General features: G+C 39.5%; 1 protein-coding gene across 2 annotated transcripts; it reads right to left on the bottom strand.

The window, feature by feature from the left end:
* Nucleotides 1–470: 470 nt before the first annotated feature.
* Nucleotides 471–20699, bottom strand: XPC (XPC complex subunit, DNA damage recognition and repair factor). 2 transcript variants are annotated; one of them, XM_070936889.1, is made up of 16 exons: nt 20390–20699; nt 19185–19377; nt 18098–18213; nt 15534–15648; nt 14194–14278; nt 11855–12012; nt 11511–11625; nt 10543–10632; nt 8274–9167; nt 6996–7156; nt 6167–6248; nt 5717–5851; nt 5439–5608; nt 4029–4122; nt 2479–2568; nt 471–1711 (listed from the first exon to the last, which is right to left on the bottom strand). In XM_070936889.1, the coding sequence occupies exons 1-16, from the start codon at nt 20502–20504 to the stop codon at nt 1499–1501; spliced, it is 2826 nt and encodes a 941-aa protein (XP_070792990.1). In that variant the 5' UTR covers nt 20505–20699; the 3' UTR covers nt 471–1498. The 2 variants fall into 2 exon arrangements, 1 of the variants encoding a protein (XP_070792990.1); XR_011599983.1 differs by lacking the exon at nt 471–1711 and having other exon boundaries at nt 2484–2568; nt 4029–4117.
* Between the last annotated feature and the right edge of the window lie 747 nt (nt 20700–21446).

Here is a 21446-nt window from a genome sequence, read left to right as displayed (position 1 = left end):
TTCTGTAAGTTGTTAGCATTTACTGGGGGGAAAAACCCAGCTTGAAATAAACTCAATATATTGCCATTTCAACTTCCAGAACAAGTTAAAAGTGCTGGTTATTACATAAAAATCCACCACAGCAATGGATTGGGCTCTATTATGGACAACTTGATCAAGCATAATTCAAACGTTGAGTGGGCCTGTTAAGATTCCCTCTGCATGTGAGGTAAAGACAGTACAGGCTTCCAAGATAGGGCTTCTTAGTAATGGCCTTCACAATTTGGAACATCCTACAAAGCTACACCTGGCCTGACCACTCTTATTTTCTGAAAGATCTTTAAAATCAGTTTTTTTCAGGGTGACGCTGGCTTGTAGGGAGACTGTGGAAGGTTAGAATATTCCTATTCCAAGAGAAGCTCCTGTGAGATGAGAATCTAATAACGTTGAATATGTAAATGACAATCTTAGGAAAAGGACTGGTGCTCAGGACTTAAGTTTTTATTTTTTACCCAAGATTCAGTATATATTTTTTATCTGAATAAATTTAAAGTGCCCAAATTAGTTCTGGTCAAGTCAAATAGACTAAGCTTATCATGACAGAATATAAACCAAACAATGTACTTCTAAAATTGCTTTCAGTAAGACAACTGCTATAGTTATTTCTTTTGCACAAAAAAGTGGGCATTGGTAAAACATTCAAAATAGCACATTAGGCAATTAAGTAATTGCACCATGCCTGAACATGTGGCAGACTGCAAGCCATTTTTGTAATAAGCCCCACTTGGACTACACCATTTACAATGTCTAAAACTGGAATCTGTCACATGATCAATATACTAAGGTAGAGTTTTCTTGATGATATAGAAGAGGAAAAGGAAAAAGGAATAAATCCAGCTCAGCTAAAAACTACTGGTAGGTATCTTCTACCCAAATGTCCTACCTATACCCATTAATTATACTACTCTACTGTTCACGTTAGTTTCCTCTGTAAAGCTGAATAGAAACTGTTAAAGTTATAGACATTTCCTATCAATTCCCTCACTTATTCCCACCACACTTTTTTTACATATATAATACAACTTAAGCCCAGCTTTACTATTGCAACATGTATAAGTACCCATACATGTATGAGTACATGTGTGTATACATGTTCCTTTCATGACTCTTCCTGGAAGCTCGTGTGTCTAGCTTGCTAACAACTTTGCAATAAAATAATTCAAAATTTCCAAGAAAAGGAATGTATTTGCAGGTATTAAGATCTGGCATTGGAAAGTACTTTGCCCCAACACCAGTGTTCTTGCTTTACCTATCAGCAGCACCTTATAGAAAATGTGTCTATCAAGAATCTAGGAAAAGTAGGTGCCACTGGGCAATATAAAGGTATATAGGCATCCAGCAATGAGTCCAGACCAATTGTCCTGCTTCAAGTCCTGCATGCATCTAGGAATATTAGAAAAACTGGTTGGAAGTTTCCTGAGTTGTTTTAGCTGTTCCTGCTGGCAGGAAAAGCTCCTTGTCACAATTTCTCAAACGGGAACAAATGTTTTGCTTCTCCTTTCTTTTCTCTCTTGTTCTTTTTGGTTGTTTTTCCTTTCTCACTCTGCTCCTCAGCTTGTCGATTTTGGGGCCAAGAAATAGCCACATCTTCAGCAAGTGTTTCTGAGTTTGGTCCTCCTTCATCATCTGATGAGAAACCAGACTCCCTTTCCATCATTATTTTTGTCTCATTCTGGAAGAGAAAGAGTTAAAATATTTAACTGATGCTGTGGAGCAATTCTCCTTTTAAGGAGGGCGTTGCAAAAAAACTAGTACTTGACATTATAAATGTTATACAAATCCAAATATACAGAATTTATGTTTTAAGATTTCAACAACCCTGCTGCATCCTACTGCAGGAAAAAAAAGAACCAGCAGAATGCAAACATTATCAAAATACTTTGCATGAAATGCTATGAGAAAAGAGAACTCTTTTTTCTATTATTTTTGCCCCAAAGAACCCACTGTCTGAAATGGATGATCATACTTCTTTCAACAAATAACATATCCTTGACTGTCAAAAGCCACTTAACATTATCATAAGATAGTGCTTTTGATATTCATACCGTTGACAGAATTTATGATTGAACCCACTGTTAAGCATACCTGCAATCCTATTCAAGTATACTCTAAAAGCCCAATTATCCCTTTCTTTCAGATAAACTTCAGATAAACAAGCAAAATATTCAATTTAATATTTATGCATCAAGAAATAATGCCATCACTTGTCATTTCAAAAGTAACAAAAATTATTATTTTTATTCAGGAAGTACTTGTTCAAATGCAAAGTATGTTTACATATATTTTTTAAAAAGTATTTTACTTCAGATTATATCTTCAATGTTAAGAAATCTGTACTAACATTTTGTTCTTCTCCAAAATAGGCATGAACACTAGTGTCCAGACGGCCTTGAATAACTTTAGATTTGTAATCCATATATTACACCAATGTTTTGTTACCTTGGTAGAAAAGCGCTTCTTTAATCTCTCTTTGATCAGAAGTCCTTTCACCAACAGTTTCCAATTTCCCAGCACTCTCTTCTCCCGCTTCTGTTTTTAAAGTTCACCCAGAATTAAAACCAAAGGGCACATACTCATTAACAGTGCAGTTAGCAAAGTAGCATCTCTATACATTACAGTATTGAAATGTCTTTGAATATTAGACGCTCGGGTTGGTAGTTATGTTGTTGGTTTGAGCTCCGAGCTTGGCGATTTGGTTGCAAACATTTCATCCCCATTCGAAGAGACTTCTTCAGTGAGCTTTGGATTGAGCTCATCTATCAGAGCACTGGCCTTTAAATACCTTTCTGAATCCTGGTCTGATTTTGAGTTGTGTGTGATTGGCTGGCTGTAGTTGCTGAATCATAATTCTTGGTTTTAAATACCATCTATGTGATGTAAAAGGGATGCGGTGGCTCAGTGGCTAAGGCGCTGAGCTTGTCGATCAAAAGGTTGGCAGTTCAGCGGTTCGAATCCCTAGTGCCACGCAATGGGCTGAGCTCCCATTACTTGTCCCAGTTTCTGCAAACACAGCAGTTCGAAAGCATGTAAAAAATGCAAGTAGAAAAATAGGGACCACCTGTTACCTTTGGTGGGAAGGTAACAGTGTTCTGTGTGCCTTTGGCATTTAGTCATGCCAGCTACATGACCACAGAGACGTCTTCGGACAGCCCTGGCTCTTCAGCTTTGAAATGAAGATGAGCACCGCCCCCTAGAGTCGGGAACAACTAGCATATACATGCAAGGGGAACCTTTACCTTTTATGTGATGTAAATTACTGCTGGTATTGTTGTTAGATGTTAGACATCTGAATGACATCATCAGAAGATATCCATCAAAAACACCAGCATTAATTTACATCACACAGACAGTACTTAAAATCAAGGACTATGACTCAGCAACTACAGCCAGCCAATCATACAACCCAAAATCAGACCAAAACTTAGAAAGGTATTTAAAGGCCAGTGCTCCCCCAGATGAGCACAATCCAAATCGCACTGAAGATGTCTCCTTGAATGGGAACAAAACGTTTGCAACCAAATCACCAGGCTCGGAGCTCAAACCAACAATGTAACATTACAGTATCTGTGGCAGCCTCAAACAGCCATCAATGGAAATCCAAAACTACACCAAAATTTCAAAAAATACTCTTCTGAGCCTTAATGAGGAAGAAGGGAGGAATTCTACATGCACAGGATAAGATGTGGTAAACAGAGAAATGTTGCAAGGATTGAATCATTGAGGGGAACCTTATAAGAGTCTTATAAGAATGGATGGCCTTCAAAGTTGAAGTGGTAAATTATATAAATTTATTATGGTCTCCAGTTGGTGCTGGAACAACTCCCTTAGTTCTGAATCATTGTAATCCTTACACATTTGGAGGACACCAGGCAAAAGTATTGTCTGCTAGATCTGTAATTAAATTCACCATTTAACTTGGTAATGCTGCTGATTATTAGCTGTTCACCTCTCTCCCCTTCCCCTAATAAAGACTTCAAAGTGATCCTCACCTCCTTTTCCTTCTTTTCCCTTTCTGACTCTTCGTTCTCCCAGGCTTCAACAAGCACTTCTTTGTACTCTTCACAGATTACATAGCCTTCTGTGCTGTGAAAAGGATCCAGGATGTTATTTTGAACAAAACACAATTTAGGGACTTGTGTTTATATGGGCTTAGGGCGGGGCAACAACTTTTGGCCTTCCAAATGTTGCTGGATTCCAATTTATCCTTGGATGGGCAACAGTGAGAGATGCTGAGACTTATATTTCAACATCTGGATGGCTCCAAATTCCCCATCCCTCCAATAGATTAAATGTCAGTCCGCTCAACAACATTTGGAAAACTAGATGGAAAGTACACAGGAACCCATGAAGGGATATAACTGTATTCATAAATGAGTAGCTAACAAAACTAGGAAGGAATGTTAATTGCTTTAGCATCCTTACCTGAATGATATGGATATAAAAATATTAAATAAGCAGAGGTAAAAGAGGAACACACTCTACATGGGGCTGCCCTTGAAGAGCATCCGGAAGCTCCAGTTGGTGCAAAATGCAGTTGCCCACATGGTTTTGTGCAGACCCTGGTGTCCACATGTATCATCTCTCCTGCGGGAGCTGCATTGGCTGCTGATTTGCTTCCCGGTGCAATTCAAGGTGCTGGTTGTCACCTCAAGTCCTTCATGGCTTGGGATCAGGTTATCTGAGGGACCATCTCTTGATGGTCACATCTACCCGACTTATCAGAGCGGGGAGACAGGGAATGTTGCGGTCCCATCCCCGAGGGAGATATACCTGGTGGGACCCAGAAGAAGGGCCTTCTCTGTGGTGGCTCCCTCTCTCTGGAACATCATTCTTCCAGAGATTAGAACAGCCCCCACTCTAATACTCCTCCGGAAGGCGTTGAAGACCTGGTTCTGCCAGAAGGCCTGGGGAACCCAGAGCGGGGTAGCCCATTAAATGGCTCGTGTGATCTGCTGTCGCTGGGGTGGGAGATGATTTTATTATTTGATTCTTTTTATTAGTTTTATTGTTTTAAATGTGATTTTATATTCTGAAAGCTGCCTTGAGTCGCCATGGGCAAATAGGCGGCAGTATTAAATAAATAAATAAATAAATAAATAAATAAATAAATAAATAAATAAATAAATAAATAAATACATACATACATACATACATACATACATACATACATACATACATACATACCAGGTTAATCCACCTTTGTGAAAGTGGATGGTAAGGAAGGGAGCAAGTGCTGAGCTCTTACTATTTCGGACTAAGCAACTAAGCTGTTAATTCTGCTTTTCTGTAATATTATCACTAACCACGTATGCCAAGTAAATCCAATCTAACAGTATTACTAAGTAGCACATAGGACTATTGTCCTACTAGCAAAACCAGATCATAAGTTTATGACTTACACAGGATGAGAGTAACCACCATGAAAATCAAATCCTGTAACAGCTGGAACACAGTCAATATCTAGTTTACGGGCCACTCTATGAAGGCTAGGAAGGTTTAGCTGCACACAGCCTATTGGTAACATGCAGGGTTGGAAGAGATAGACGTTCCCAAACTCATTCCGAGGAACCTAAAAGAGAAGTGGAATGGGAACAAAATTGGAAAAACTTATACTGAAATAAACTCTGAGGGAGAATAGAGTTTAAAACCTACCCAGTCTATCTAATTGCCAGCTTACCCTTCCATCAACAGCCAGAGGTGGCTGGTATTTCTCAGTCTGCCAGAGACCAAACAATGGCAAATCCATTTTGTCCCGATTTGCAGGTTCTACCATTCGTGCTTTTCTCGCTTGGTTGGAATAACCTTTCACCATCTGTGCAAACACAAAGAGTTTAGAGTGTCGTCATCATTCTTGCTCATAATACTCAACACAATTATCACAGCCTCTTCCTCATGGAGAAACATGTAGGAGTTGGCTGTGTGTATCAGGAGGTTGCCCATCTCTTTAGGAGTGAGAAGTACTTAATCTTCCACTATCCCCCTCACAGTATTTGGCCACAATTCTTTAATTTGTCCCCAAAGAACATTTTGTTTAAAAAAAGTTATTCAGCTTCAAAAGTTTTATATATAAATATTTCCTGCCACAAATTTCAACATTAGCCCGAAAATATTGTTGATATCACTCTACCTTGTAAGGCACTTCCCCAATCCTCACCACTCGAGCTTGTTTTAACCAGGTGTCCTTGGAGTGCAAGGTATGGATACAGTCTCTGAAATTACCCAAATAATATCCTTGGTAAATAATATAGCGTCATATAGGTAATATTCACAATAAACTATGTATTAGGTAATATGTGTAATATACAATAAAGAACAATATACAAAATGGCTCACTTTCCTCTGAATGCTTAGAAGAAATCCCCATACTGTGTTTAATGCAGGGATGGGGAAGACTAGGAAAAAATAAGCATAGGTGGACTTTTCAAGCAGAAAAACAGGTTTCATGGATGTACTCTGAGTAGCCCCATCGAAACTCAAACCTCGTTACAGAGAGGGGGAGGAAAAATCAGATTCATTTTAGGCAGGAAAAGCCAAGGGATGAAAGGGAACTGGCTTCATATCCAAAAACACCAGATCTGCCCTTCCTATATAACTTGTATAAACAAGCTGTGGCTTCTACTGATGGACAGCCAAGGCTCTTTTAGGCCTCAAACAGCCAACACAGGCCTCACTTTTTCAATGAAGCTGAGTAGATGGAAATTTCTTCTGTGCTGAACTGCACCCTTGAAATTCAATCAAGTTTGGGAATAATTATCCCATGCCAAGTTAGAGAAGGTGACTCTCTGTACCTTGATAGATGAATAACATTCATTGTGAGGAGTGCAAACATGGATCCTTGTTTAAATGTTCAAAATAAGAGGAAGTAAGGTATTGCTAGTGGGACAATGTGATGATCCCAGACCAGTGTACCAAATGAAGCTGTGTTTCATGGCATACACACCTGAGAAATGTCTCACCTGGAGTAGACAGCCTCCCCTCGGCAATATCCTAGAATTGAAGCTGTCTCAGGATATATGGCCTCATACTTAAGGAGATGCCTCTTCAAGGCATAAAGCGGATGATTCTTGTATTCTGTGATGGAGTTTGGCAAAGGCTGATCTTGAAGTGTAGCTACAAACTGGGAATCATGTTATTACCAGTAGAATATAGAGGAAACCAATTACAAATATATTATTCAGCTTTTGGAAGACTAGATATAAGACAATATTGAGTCCTGGTATATTAATCCTGCCTTAATGCAAAGCTTTGCATTTAAATAACTAATGGTATTATAGACATTATCTAAGCATCATTGGCAACCCTACTTTTCCCGGAAGGGATCTCAATTTTGCTTGCTTTCACTGTGTGGATTATGCTGGAAAGTACAATAAGGAGTTTTTGTTCAAAGAAGTACGAGAGACCAAGTCAGCTAAAACTATTTCTGGTATGAACTTGCCCAAGTACGAATATATTAGAGGACTTCTTCTATGTAGTTTCAGACTATAGATTGGTCTCCTAAAGATGTGCATTTGGACGCCACTTTCTAGAATTTAGGAAAATGTAAAAATTCATCTCTTCCCCCAAGCTTGTTAATTCATTTAACTGTACTTATTCTAATATCATCTTTTGTATACTTTGTAGTTTTATTCCAGTTAATTTCAGCTTCCATAGTGCTTATACAAACATAAAGGTGGGGAATAAATTTAATCAATCAGATGCAGTACAATTGAATTAAAGTATCAATCCACTAGAGTTTTGCTGAAGATAGAACATATATGTCGGGTGACATCCAAACTGAAAAACAAAGAAATAAATACAAACTAAAGAATGTTGCTCACTTGATTGTTATATACAATTTCTGAGGTCTGAACACTTCTCATTTTCATCAATGGGAAGATGTCTTTGAAACTTGAGACTGTCTAGGCATTTGCCTCTTAATGGTTATATAAGCTAAATAGCTAGCATACTGAGGAACATTTAAAGAGGACACTTCACAAACTCTGTTGTCATTCAGCCAAGAACTGACTTGAACGGAAACTGAATAAAAGCACACAACATCTGAGTTAGTGGGTAAACCAAGAGGAACAGATTAGTTGGAGATCTTGGATGAAAAGCTGACCAAGATAAAAGGAGAGAGCTCCATGTTTTTGCAACCTAAGGATCTAAACCTATTAGAAAAGGATAAAGAATATTCGAGTCCTTCTGGGTGTAATTTTGATTACTGGAAAAATATCCTCCTGTTCCATTTTATTTACCTCTCTTTCTTCTTTTGCATCTCGTTCCACAAAAGAACTTTTGTACGGCTCCAAGGTATCTTCCCACCACTGGGCATCCACACGACACTTCCTCGTTGCAGTCATCCATGCTGGGTCGTATCTCTGTGTTACATCTTTTACAAATCCACTGTTGTCAATGCCAATGATGTAGCACACTGGCTTTGAGGCGTATTTGAAACATTCCAGAGGGTGTCCAACATTGCCATGCATGCAGTCCACACATATCCACCGGTCTTCTCGTTCAAGAAAAACCTCTACCCAATGGTCCGTGCCTCTCGATACAACTGGCCTCTGCTCTTCTTCTTCATCACTAGAAATTATTTTGTTTTTCTTCTTGGATGACTTTGAAGAACATGGACTGACCATTTTCTCTACCGAACTACCAGTTATCTCTGAATCCTTGTGTCTTTTCGACACAGAAGGCATGGATTGTTGCTTGTTAACAATTGCTTTTGTTTTCAGGGTTCCTAACGTTGTTTTAGGGGCTCCTAGTGGTGACTTCAGTTTTTTTCTGGGAATTTCAAAATCCTCATCAGATATGCTGCCATCATCATTTTCCTCTGTAGGACAGAATTCAGAATCATTATCCTCACTGTCTCCACTCTCTTCTTTATAGGACACTTTTGATGCTACTTGCCGTCGTCGGTCATTTTTAGGCCTTCCCAGCCCTTGTTCCACCCTCAAACTCTTCTCATCATTCTCAGATTTTATATCTTTCTGAATATCTTCCTGTGTTGGAGACTTCTTTCTTAGTCTTTTGGCCCTGGAGAGGCTTGGCTTCTTAGCAGTATCTGCTCTTGTGCATTGTCTTGAGCTTTTGGCAGAATTGGGCAATGTCCCAGAAGCTACCGAAACATTCTTGGAGGATTTTCCCTGAAACAAATATAAAGGAGAGATGAAGATTTTGAGAGGCAAAAGTAGAACAACAACAACAAAAATATGAATAGCTCCACTGAATTAAAATTCTAATTGCTGAAATGATCTGTTCTTAAGATTATATTGGCTATTCACTTCTTGCAACCCAAAATGAATTACAGTGCATTGGTGGAGATGCTGGATCTGCGGATTGTGCTGTTTGTTTCACTAGCACAGGGAGTCTGTGTAAGAAAACTCTACCACCACCATTTCTCATCTTTTGGGGCTTTTATGATGATGAAGAACTACAAATCTGGACACCTTTTAGTTCTTTCTCTCTTAATCGTAAGGACTAGAAACACATTTATCGTTACAACCAGACTGCTTCCCTTTAAAAACCATGCATTATGTCAACCTGCAAAATGACTTCAGTTGAAGCCACACTTATTTCTGCTCCATTTCTTGATTGCCATTCAGGGGGGAAGGGGAGGGGGAGTTCAGGAATGCGGTGCCTCAATCGGCTAGCCATAACATCTACCAGCTGGCGTGAGAACCAAGGTCATGTCAATGGACACCTGCTGAAGCTGAGTGGGAACCTACATCTGGACTGATTGGCCCATGTGACCTGAGAGCAGTGGTGGGCTGCAACCGGTTTAATAACCAGTTTGGTGAGTGTGCGCTTGTGCGCAGCGTTCAAAATACAACAATTTGAAGCTCAGCTGCTTACCTTTTAAGGTAGCCCCGGTAAGTAGAACAGCGGAGGCGCAGAAATAAACTGCGCCACGTGAATCAGCTGAGCCAGAAAGAAGGAAATATAGGACAGAGTAGGGCAGGGTTAAGGTGGGCGGGCCAGCTGTTCATTAGAATTACCGATTCGCCTGACCGGCAGCAGCCCACCACTGCCTAAGAGACAAAGGGGGGTGGGGAGGTCTCATTCTTTTAAATAACCCTAAGCGCGGAAATAATTTAGAGCTAGCTTCAACTTTCTAAGTGCCGATATGATGTACTCAATAAAGGATCTCTTCAACCTGAACAAAACATCAGAGTTCTGACTTCCCTGAGTTCATAACTCGGAATGATGACACATAATCTATGTAAACCAGTTCTATTGTTCAGACAACTTTCAAACTGCTAGGTTGGCAGAAGCTGGGACAAGTAACAGGAGCTCACTCTGTTACACAGCACTAGGGATTTGAACCGCTGAACTGCCGACCTTTCGATCGACAAGCTCAGGGTCTTAGCCACTGAGCCACCGTGTCCCTAAGCACACTCATAAACCTAAGGTAAAATATTAAAAATAGACACCAAACAGATTTACTATAAAGTAAATCTCAGGTTGTTCGGGAAGGACTTTCTCCTGAAAAAAACACAGTGACAATTTTTCCATACTGACCTTCCCTGATGGCTCTTTCAGAGGAATGGGTTGTAAAGACAATACAAGCCGGCACATTAGATGCAGTGCTCGAAGAATAAGTAAAAATATCTATTAGGGGGAAAAAAAAACAGTTTGGAATCTGATTTTTGTACCTCTCTTTCCCCTGTTCAGTGTTAATACTATTTACTCACAGGACAATTGCTACAAATGTTTTGAAAATCAAACACGTATATAATTTGTATATAATATGTAAAGTATGTTCCCCTGCCCTACAATTATGACAATTGAAGCTTTAATCTTTTTTCCTAGTGCCATGAATGCTAAAACTGCTGCATATGTGTGTATTTGTGTATATGTGTGTGTACAGACATACTGTACACTCAGGTTCACACATGTATAAAAGATAAAGGTAAAGGTTCCCCTCGCACATACATGCTAGTTGTTCCCAACTCTAGGGGTGGTTCTCATCTCCGTTTCAAAGCCGAAGAGCCAGCACTGTCCGAAGACGTCTCCGTGGTCATGTGGCCGGCATGACTAAACGCCAAAAGCGTACGGAACGCAGTTATCTTCCCACCAAAGGTGGTCCCTATTTTTCTACTTGCATTTTTTACGTGCTTTCGAACTGCTAGGTTGGCAGAAGCTGGGAGAAGTAACAGGAGCTCACCCCGTTACGTGGCACTAGGGATTCGAACTGCTGAACTGCCAACCTTTCGATCAACAAGCTCAGCATCTTAGCCACTGAGCCACCGTATCCCTGCACATATATAATGTCCAACAAATTCCTTGTATGCTATGCTCAGCATAAAAACAGAATTTCCAATGATTACATCAACGGCTAAAGGAGCAAGATGTGTATAGAAATCTCCGGAGGTCTGTCTTTCTTTTTGTATGTGAAAAATACAGCCTCTACCTCCCTCACATTATCCTTCCTATGATTACAACATAGCAGGGATCCAGCATGCCTTGCAAAGCCTTCTATCACTTACCTGCACCAGTTCCGCCTCATCTCGTGCAGCATAGACAGCAAAACGCTTCTCTATAGTAACCTGCCAATCTTCACTGTCGGAGAGCTGATTGTTAATAGTGAAAGTTGCAGAAAACCTTTATTTTAAAAACAAGAGAACCATAATTTATTTATTTGCCTAATCCCATGGGAGCTGGAATAGACGGTAGGGAAGCTATCTCAGCCTTACAGTCAAACTAAAAAGAAGACTCCTTCACACTTACTTCCTTATTCTTGGACTAATCATAGTCACAGAAAGCCAGATTTTCCACTGTTGGACCCTAACTTTAATTAAAAAAGAAACGGAAAAGGAAAAAAAACCCTTACCAATTCACAAGATTTGACAGAAACAGACGGTTGATGCGATCTACGGAGTCTTTGGTAAAGCGAATTGGAATGATAGAAAGGCCAATCGCTTGAAGATCTGGCTGAAGGCAGATCCTGTTCCTATGGAAACCGTTGGCCAATAGGCACAATAAGTGAACCTGTTGGGAAAAGAACATGGATTTTAAGGAAACAAGCAGCCTTAGGGTACATCAGAGATACTGAAGTGATTTTTACAATTCAAGGGACAGGCCAATATAGGCCAGATCCATTCAGCTGGACCCAGCTCTACTCCCCCCACAACACCTCACTGGTTGACAGGAAATATACATTTTAAGCATCCCAATCATCCATGTCACTGTACCAGTTAATTCCTGTTAAAAGTATCTTGTTCCATTCTTTAGTCTAGGCATCCATCATCATTTCGTGGAACAAGACCAGCATTTGGGCTTTCAATGATATGCTGGGGCTAACCTCCCCCAAATAAGCAGGGGCAGGGCAAACTATAGATGTACACCTCAATTTTATACGTAATTAATTAATTATCATAAGTAAGTCATTACTCCTCATACATTTAACAATTTCTTCTCATCTCCATTATGTTAAATATTAGAACTGGATGGCAGCATTTGAAGGAGCTCCCAGGGCCAAGGTTTTGGGGAGCTGGTAGTGCCTCTGAGGTCTCACACTGCACATCCCTACTTTCCAAGACTGGGGGAGGGGGGGAGGGAAAAGAAGAGGAGGGAGAAGAAAAAAGGAAATAAAAATGCATATTTAGGGAACCATTTGTAGAGTTACAGTTCTTTCGTGCCCAACTGGAGTGAACGTTCTGCTTTCAACCAAGGGGTGAAATAGCCTTATTTCTCTACCCTCCTTGGATTATATACATTCATATTTTTATATGAATTTCATAGACTTCTAGTATGCATGGTAGATGGTAATATAACCCTCAGCCCTTAGCTAATACATATTCCAGGCCAAACCCACCTGTTAAGTTTGCAGTGTTAAAGTATGCACTGAGACCAAAAAGAGTTTTCCTGCATTGTTCTAATTATATCATGATGTATTGTGAGAGACTACAGGAAGTTAATATTCTCTGCCTCAAGTCTTATGATGTTTCCAGTGTCACAGAGTTGAATTTTAACTGAGTATCAGTTTGACAGTTGGTTTCTTTTTGAGGCTGTATTTACATCTGCTAGTGTTTTAACTGCTCAGTTTATTTTTAAGATGCATGTGGCAGTTGAATACAAAAATGTGGTTTTAAATTTGCATTTACAGATCATTCGCCACTCTGAGCAAAGCAGCTGCACTAAACAGGCTTCTCAAATAAAATTCAGTTTTATTACAAAATATGCAAAAGTAATTAATACCTTGAGTTATGTTTATTGAGTGCTAACTTAAAATACTGTTATATACACAGGAACCTTTTTTTGAACTCCTTCCAAAATTCAGGATGCTATTTTCCCAGTAACAATATATTTAATTAGTTTTTGGAAATTACTAACGTATATACAGTAGATGAGTAGTATTTATTTATTTGTATTCCCTCTTTATTATTTTTACAAATAACTCAAGGAGGCAAACATATCCAATACACCTTCCTCCTTCTATTTTCTCCATGACAACCCTATGAGGGTTGTCATAGGGAGAATGATAGTCTCAAAGTCACTCAGCTGACTTTCATGATTAAGGTGAGACTTTTAATCGCACGGTCTCTGCATTCTAGCCGAGTGCCTTAACCACTAGTCCAAACTGACTCTCTTATGTTCCTCTGTAATGTTCCTCCAATAGTAAAAACTGCTCAACTGTGAAACAGTTCTGAAACATTCATACACCAATAAGCTCACCTTTCAGAAATTTGATTATGCCGAGCTGGAAGATTACCGATCAGGAATATTTTAATGGCATACTGCATTGTAAGTCTTGCATTGAACAGGGGCTTGATTAGACAACAATAGCAATAGCACTTAGTCTTATATACCGCTTCACAGTGCTTTACAGCCCTCTCTAAGCGGTTTACAGAGTCAGCATATTGCCTCCAACTATCTGGGTCCTCATTTTACCCACCTCCGAAGGATGGAAGGCTGAGTCAACCTTGAGCCTGGTGAGATTTGAATTGCCAAGTTGCAGGCAGCTGGCAGGCAGGAGAAATAGCCTGCAGTACTTCACTCTAAGCACTGCGCCACCGTGGCGCCACCATTAGATGGTCCTAACTCTTCAAGTACCTTCAAATTTAATTAGTTTCATTGCCAGGGTAAATTGAAAAATGTAATAATTCAGATAATGAACTTTGCCCCTAGAAGTCTCCCAATTTTCTGACAACTTAACCCTAAAGATCAAACCTTATGGGTATCTTCGCGGACTTCTTTGCTGAAGCGTTTCACCATTCGACGGAGATATATCTCAAACTCAGCTTGCCGTTTCTCTCTGCAAGATTTCATGTAAACCAAATCAATGAGTTCTATTTAATTATTTTATTTATATCATGCCTTTATTATCTTTAGAAATAACTCAAGATGCCAAACATACCTAATACTCCTTCCTCCTCCTATTTTTCCCATAATAAACATCCTGTGAGTTTCTAACTTAGTGCCAAACTGACTCTATGCTATAATGACTTTAGGATCTCTCTCTCTAAGCAAGCCCCATTTTGTTGTCCCTGAAGGGTCTTTCAAAAATGGTTGCTGGAATCTTATCCACCAGAAATACATGAAAAGAACAGCAAAACCCCAGGATTTTTTTTTTTTAAATCACAGTTCTGATTAATGGCATAAAGCAGTTCTCCATTTCCTATCACTCTCTTAAAAGTGGACAGTCCTCATCCCAATCTAGATTTTGAGCAGTCATTTATAGCAAGAAACCTCAAGGATCACTTAACATATTACAATTTGTCAGAAGCTTTACACTATATGTGACTACTGGTTGTGTGAATTCCTTTATTTGGCAATATGTAAATTGCTTCCTAATAACGTAGGAGTCAATTACAGGTAGTCCTAGATTTACAATTGTCTGTTACAAGAGCTTTGGAAAAAGTGACTTATGACCTCTCCTCAAAATTACAACCATCACATCACTCTCATGATCATGTGATCATCATTTGGGTGCTCGGCAACCATCTTGCATTTAGAATAGTTGTATCATCTTGCATCCACATGATCACAATTTGTGACCTTCCCAGCTGGCTTCTGACAAGAAAAATTAATTGGAGAAGCCAAATTTGCTTAATGGCCTCAGTAAAAATGGTTGTAAAATTTGGTCTTGCTATATGATGACTTGCTTAACAAACGCATCGCTAAGCAACCAAAATTCTGATCTGAATTCTAGTCAAATGTCAAGACAATACAAAGTAAAATGTAACAAGGCATGGTTGTAATAGCCAAAAATAAGGACAACACAAACAAAATATCAATGAATGTTACCAAAATCCTAAGCAAGAAGAACCGATTTTTCTTAATCTTAAAACTACATAAGATTCATAATTATAAATAGCAAAGGTATTTACAAAACTTGGGAAAAAGAGACCATAGCAAAATCTCAGAAAAATCTTTTATATAGATTCTCTTCCTCTAAAAGCCAAATCAATTGTGAAAACCCCAAATATTATTATGTTATTTATTATTATTTTAAATTGATGGGCCACCCAATTCCATTGGGACTCCATCCCATATGGATGTCTGCCTACCTTCTCTCTCTTTTCTTTGCTTGTTCAGGTGTTTCAATTTCTATCTCAACAGTTGGGCTGGGCAGCTTTGGTGCCTTAGCTTCTTTCAGCATCTCGATCTCAGGTTCACAAAGTTCTGAAAACAAAGGTTTAAATCTAACCAATGTGTTTCACAGTTCCAATTCAGCGCTGCTTCCCATATGGTTTCAATGTCAGAAAATTAAGATACATGAAGGCATAAGATATGATAATTTATGAGTATTTCTGAATCACATATTTTGGCAACATAACATAAACAGTATGTGCCTATCAGTCTAACAAATATTTTGCCTATCAATCAGGTAAATATCACATTCTTTTATGAGTCACTCTTCCCCAACTGGGTGCTCTAATGGACACTACTGGCTTTGCTGGTTTGAGTTTTAGGAAGCTATATTTCCAACATACCTGTAAGACATCAGATTGGACAAGACATTTATAAATGTCTGTTATGGCACATAACCCATGTTACATTGGAAATCTAGTATTTAATGCAATATATGAGCCGAGGTGGCGCAGTGGTTAGAATGAAGTATTGCAGGCTAATGCTGACTGCTGACTCCCAGCAGTTCGATTCTCACCAGCTCAAGGTTGACACAGCCTTCCGTCCTTCCAGTCGGTAAAATGAGGACCCAGATTGTTGGGGACAATATGCTGACGTGTTCTGCCCCAGTTACGGACCCCAAAGAACGCAGCACACACAAAGTCCGTTCAAACCTTAGTTTACTAAATAAACCAGTTTTTTACAACAACAGCTGTTAATTAACTGCATTAACAGCCGCCAAGAATTCAAAGAATAATACTGAAAGCTTACTGTGGTTGTCAGAATGCCCAGAAACAATTTGCAGGAAACTGATAAGCAAGACAAGTCATGAAGGTATGTGAACGGAGTTGTTCCCTGCAAATTGCTTCAGTTGGCGTTCCTTCTTAAATAGGCTAAGGGAGTGGCCAATTAGCCCCAAGCCTTACTCTCGAGGAGACCTCCTCCCGAGGAGCCACTCCTGCTTTTTGGCAGCTCTGCGTGCCCGTGCATCGTCCTCTTCACTTAAGGGAGCTTCTGGAGGTTCTGAAGGCCCTGGCTGAATCCCCGCCCCGGCACCACATCTTCTCCAGCCTCCTCATTGTCCGACTTGAGTACCAGCTGCACAGGCTGCTGACGCAGCACCACACCAGCCTCCTCGCTGTCGGAATCAGCTACTAGCTGCACCGGCCGCTGACGGGCCACAACATGACGTTGTAAACCGCTTAGAGAGGGCTGTAAAGCACTGTGAAGCGGTATATAAGCTTAAGTGCTATTGCTATTTCCTTGTGTTTTAACACCAACCCAACAGCCATGTCCAGCCCAAAAGGAATCATTATTAAATGAGGTAATCCTTTTGTTCAGCATAGAAAATAATTATAGAAATGTTGTGCATAAAATATGGGTTCACCTTTCACTTATTTCTAGATTTCTAAGGATTTTTATGAGGAGAAACTAAAGCACAGTTCACCATCAGAATGAACTTACTATATGTAGTCCTTGATTTATAACCGTTTATTTAGTGTCTATTCAAAGTTACAACAGCATGAAAATAGTGATTTATGACCAGTTCTTACAGTCACATATGACTGTTGCAGTATCCCTTTGGTCATGTGATCAAAATTTGGGTGCTTGGCAAATGGCATTTATTTACAATAGTTGCATTCTCCCCTCGTCATGTGATCACTATTTGCAACCTTCCCAGCTGGCTTCTAGTAAGTCAATAGGGGAAGCCAACATGAGTCACTTAACCACGGCAAAAAAGTCATAAAATCAGATACGACTCGCTTAACAATCACCTTGCCTAGCAATGGAAATTCAGGTTCCAATTGTGGTCATAATTCAAGGACTACTTGGATAGATTTTTCATGCTTACTCCCCTTTTTACCATCTTTTTTCATTTTTAATTAATCAATTTATTGTACCATCTTAGCTCAGATAAATTACAACTAGCGGAAACAAATCACAAAGTGGTTATTGTAACGGAAAAAAATGGGTGGTGGAAAAAAATGGGTGGTGGGATTACTATGCAGATTGTCTTTAGTTCCCGATTAAAAGGTGGGATCTAAATTATTTTTATTTATTTTTCACATTTTTAACCGCCCATCTCTCTCAAAAGTTCTAAATTTAATAAATAAGAAAGTTGATTTAAAATTATTATTTAAAACAGTGCTATGTTTTCATTACTTATATCTAAGGATGATCTTTGTGAAAGAGAGGGTTGACATGCTAAATGAAAGTTTCAGCCACATCAACTTCCAAATAGTTCCTTCATCTTATTTGCAACTGAAGAAACAATATATCTATAATTTACTTATTTAATTAATTACTCTGCAACACCTGAGAAAAAGCTTTTTTTAAAAAAAAAAAGTCAACCAGGCTCAGAGAGGCATAAAAGAAACACAACATTCAATAGATCTGTGATAATCTTTGGACAACTTAAATAAGCATAAACCACAAGAAGCCAAAATAGCCATCACTAAATGAGACAAATGGCTCATATAGCAGAAAATGAAAAATATGTTACCTTCCACATCTTCCCATTCTTCCTCACTTTCCTCATCCTCATCTTCTTCTTTCTTTGTAATAATTAATTCTTTTTTTGCATCTGTTTTTTTCTTTAAAGAAGATCTCTGCAAACCACTATTGAATTCAAAAAGAAATATACTATGATATTTTTTTCTTGTCTCATGTACTCTGCATTGCTTTCCCTGATATGATTCACACTGGCAATAATATTAACCACAGTTTATTACTTTAGACAACATAGCAAACTGTGTGTAACCAAAGCAAAAAATAAAAACCTCTAAATTCCTTATAATCATTGCAAGATGGAAAAAGGTACAAAACTCGGATGAGATAACTAATGCTTCGGGAGACATAAACAGACCTCCAAAGAATCTTCACAGGTTAAGTGGGAAGAAAACTGCATGCAATTTAATAGTTACAAATGCAGTATTCTACACTTAGGAAAAACAAATTTAATTCACAGGCATAAGATCAGGAGATATCTGCTTTGATAACATTTAATGTGAAAAAACCACTGCAGTTTAAACTTTGGCAAATAAAAATTCCAATACATTTTGCATTGGTCAGAATCTGCTTTGAAGTACTCTGTTCAGTTCTGGATACATTTTAAGAGACTATTCTACTTTTAAGGAAAAAAAAAACAGAAGAGGAGAAAAGATGATGATAAGAAATTACGTCTACTGAGGAGTGACTGAAGGGATTAGGTACATTAGCTCTGAAAAATGGCAACTGAGAGGGGATGTAATGGCACTTTCCAAGTATCTGAAGAAATGCCATACCTCTTCAGAACATCAAGTGCAGTACTATTATCTATCTTTCCAATGGTCTGTAATTCCAGAAAAAATAAGATTCTGGTTACTTTTTAGGCAACTTTTATATGCCAAAAAACAGTAAGAGCAGTTTGACAACAGCAAAAACACGCCTGCTGGGGTCCTGTTTTCTGTATTCAAGCAGAAGCTAAAATTTATTCTGGATTCCCACACTAAATAGAGGGTTGCACTAGGTAGCCTTAATGGACTCTTTCAATTCTAATAATTTGTATGTATACATTGAAAATGTCTACAAATACCTTTAAAGTTGCTTACCTGCGTTTCCCCGCTTTTGAAAGGAAGCCTTGGCTTTCTATACTTCTGTTCATTTCCTCCTTGACTTTGGATTTTGGTCTTTTTTCATTGGAATTTTTACAAAGTGTCTGAGGGACATGCTCTTTTTCTCTCTTTTTTCCAGATGACAATTTGGGCCTAGTTTTCTTCTCAGGTTTTTCATCTTCAAATTCATCTGTATAAAAATGGAGAAAATTGCCAAAAAAAAAAATCACTAGAGAAAATTATAGATTTTTAGTGGAACTTTTTAAAGCAAAAGCCCACTTAATTTCCAATTATCTTTTCAAAATTAAGCTGCAAGGATTTGCAAACTAACTGAGATGCTTCTGCTTTAGGTATGTAGACAAGCAGATATTTTTTTATTCAATTCAACACACTCAGCATTATAAATGAACTTTAAAACTTTGTATTAGTGACAAAATCTTTTTTTTTAATTCTCCTTAAAGTTTACTGAATATCCATGGTGCATTAACAAAACAAGGGCATCATAACTCAATAGCCCAATCAGCAGAAAGCTATATCCCATTCTGATAGAATAAAGAAGTGAAGTCAGCCTTTGTTTTCACTCTTCAGAAAAAAAAGAGAGAGAGAAAAAAAAGGAATTACACAAGGTCCTTTCCATGACACATTTAGTAATTTTTAAGCATATATTTGGCGACAAAGAACTGTGCACTTACATAACCACAACACTAACTCTACAAAGAAAAGGAGAGCGCCATTCGAAGTGTGCTTTAATCACTGGCACAACAACTCGAGCTTCATTCACAACTTCATTCCGCACTACACTATTACACTTTAGCGTTTATTGCATCTACCCCCAGAAAAGCGTCTTAAATGTATAACTGCAGAAACGGTTATTTTAAAGGGGAAAAAAATTAAAAGAGCTGGGAAACAGTACTGGGGAACTTTCTCTAACCATTTTTTTTTTTTTTTACATAAGCGTTGCATAAGAAGAGAATTCCGCCCGAAGCGATCCAAGTTGCTAACTTCGCGTCGAATTGAAATTATTATACCATAAGAGACAAAAGAAGGCGTGAAATCTACCAGGACCGAGAAAAAAAAACTGCTTTAATTACAGTTGCTCCTTTCCGACTCTGAAATATAACTTTCCAGGCTGTCCCACAGCTCCCCAATCAACATACTCATCCTCAAGATCTGAGTTGTTTTTTTACCGTCTCTCTACTCACAAGTTTTCAGACCCGGGGAAGAGGAGGAGGAAGAGGCGGCGGCGGCTGAGCCCTCTCCCTTGACTTTCTTGCAGGACCGCTGCACCTGCGAGACCCCTTTACGCTTCCCGACCATCCCGGCTGCTATTCCGCGAAAGAAAACAGCCCGATCCGCCGTCACCAGGCGGCGGCGGAGCCCCGAAGGTTGAGAACCGCAACTAAGGGAGGCAGAAGCCCGGGCGGTGCCAAAGAAAGAGCCAAAGCGTCTCTTTCGGGCTTAGCGCAGGGCGTTAAAGGTGGGTGGCCGCGCCTTTTACAAGCCGCCCTCCGTTATTCTCCGCTTCTCGTAGGAGGCAAGCAAGACAGAGCCACGCCGGGAGCTCTCCCGGCTTTCCGTGGCGCCTCCCCTCTTGACGTCCCTTCCGTGCCGGCAACTCCGGAGAAGTTGCGCTGCAGCGGACCGGAGAGGCTGTCTGGCTTGTCCTTGCGAATCGCTGGATTTACTCCGGATCGAGCTGACTGGCTGCGCTTCACATCTCTCTCTCTCTTGCATCTCGGCTCCCTCGAAGAGGAAGCGTAAAAGCGCTCAAGCTTCACGCCCGATCTATGAATATTCATTCATACGGGGCGGTTTTGAACCGGTTCAAAGGGAGATGCATTAAAGAACGGGCTGAGGCGGCTTGGTTTCCACCAGCCTTGTTTTATGTGTGAACTCAGCCTGTTCATCTATCCCAGCGTCTGTGGGGATTCTCAGTCATCCAGGTCAGGGGTCTCCAACTTTGGCAACCTTGACTTCAACTCCCTTTTTCTGATTTTGTTTTTCTGATTTTTTTATTCCCCGCCCCCCCCCCGGGAGTTGAAGTCCGCTAGGCGTAAAGTTGCCAAAGTTGGAGACCCCTGATCCAGGTCATGATTATTATCTCAAAGGTCCAGCTTGTCTCAAAGACTCTTGTCCAGTTGCCTCTTGAAAAAGCACCTTTGGGATAATCTAACCCAGCGTTTCTCAACCTGGGCAACATTGATATGGGCTAGGAATTGAAATCCAGACATCTTAAAATCGCCCAGGTTTGGGGGGGAA

This window comes from Pituophis catenifer, unplaced genomic scaffold, assembly GCF_029215685.1.
Source record: "Pituophis catenifer annectens isolate HBS135680 unplaced genomic scaffold, rPitCat1.0.hap2 SCAF_2, whole genome shotgun sequence".
NCBI classification, from domain to species: domain Eukaryota; kingdom Metazoa; phylum Chordata; class Lepidosauria; order Squamata; family Colubridae; genus Pituophis; species Pituophis catenifer.
This window is presented reverse-complemented; position numbering and strand designations above follow the sequence as displayed.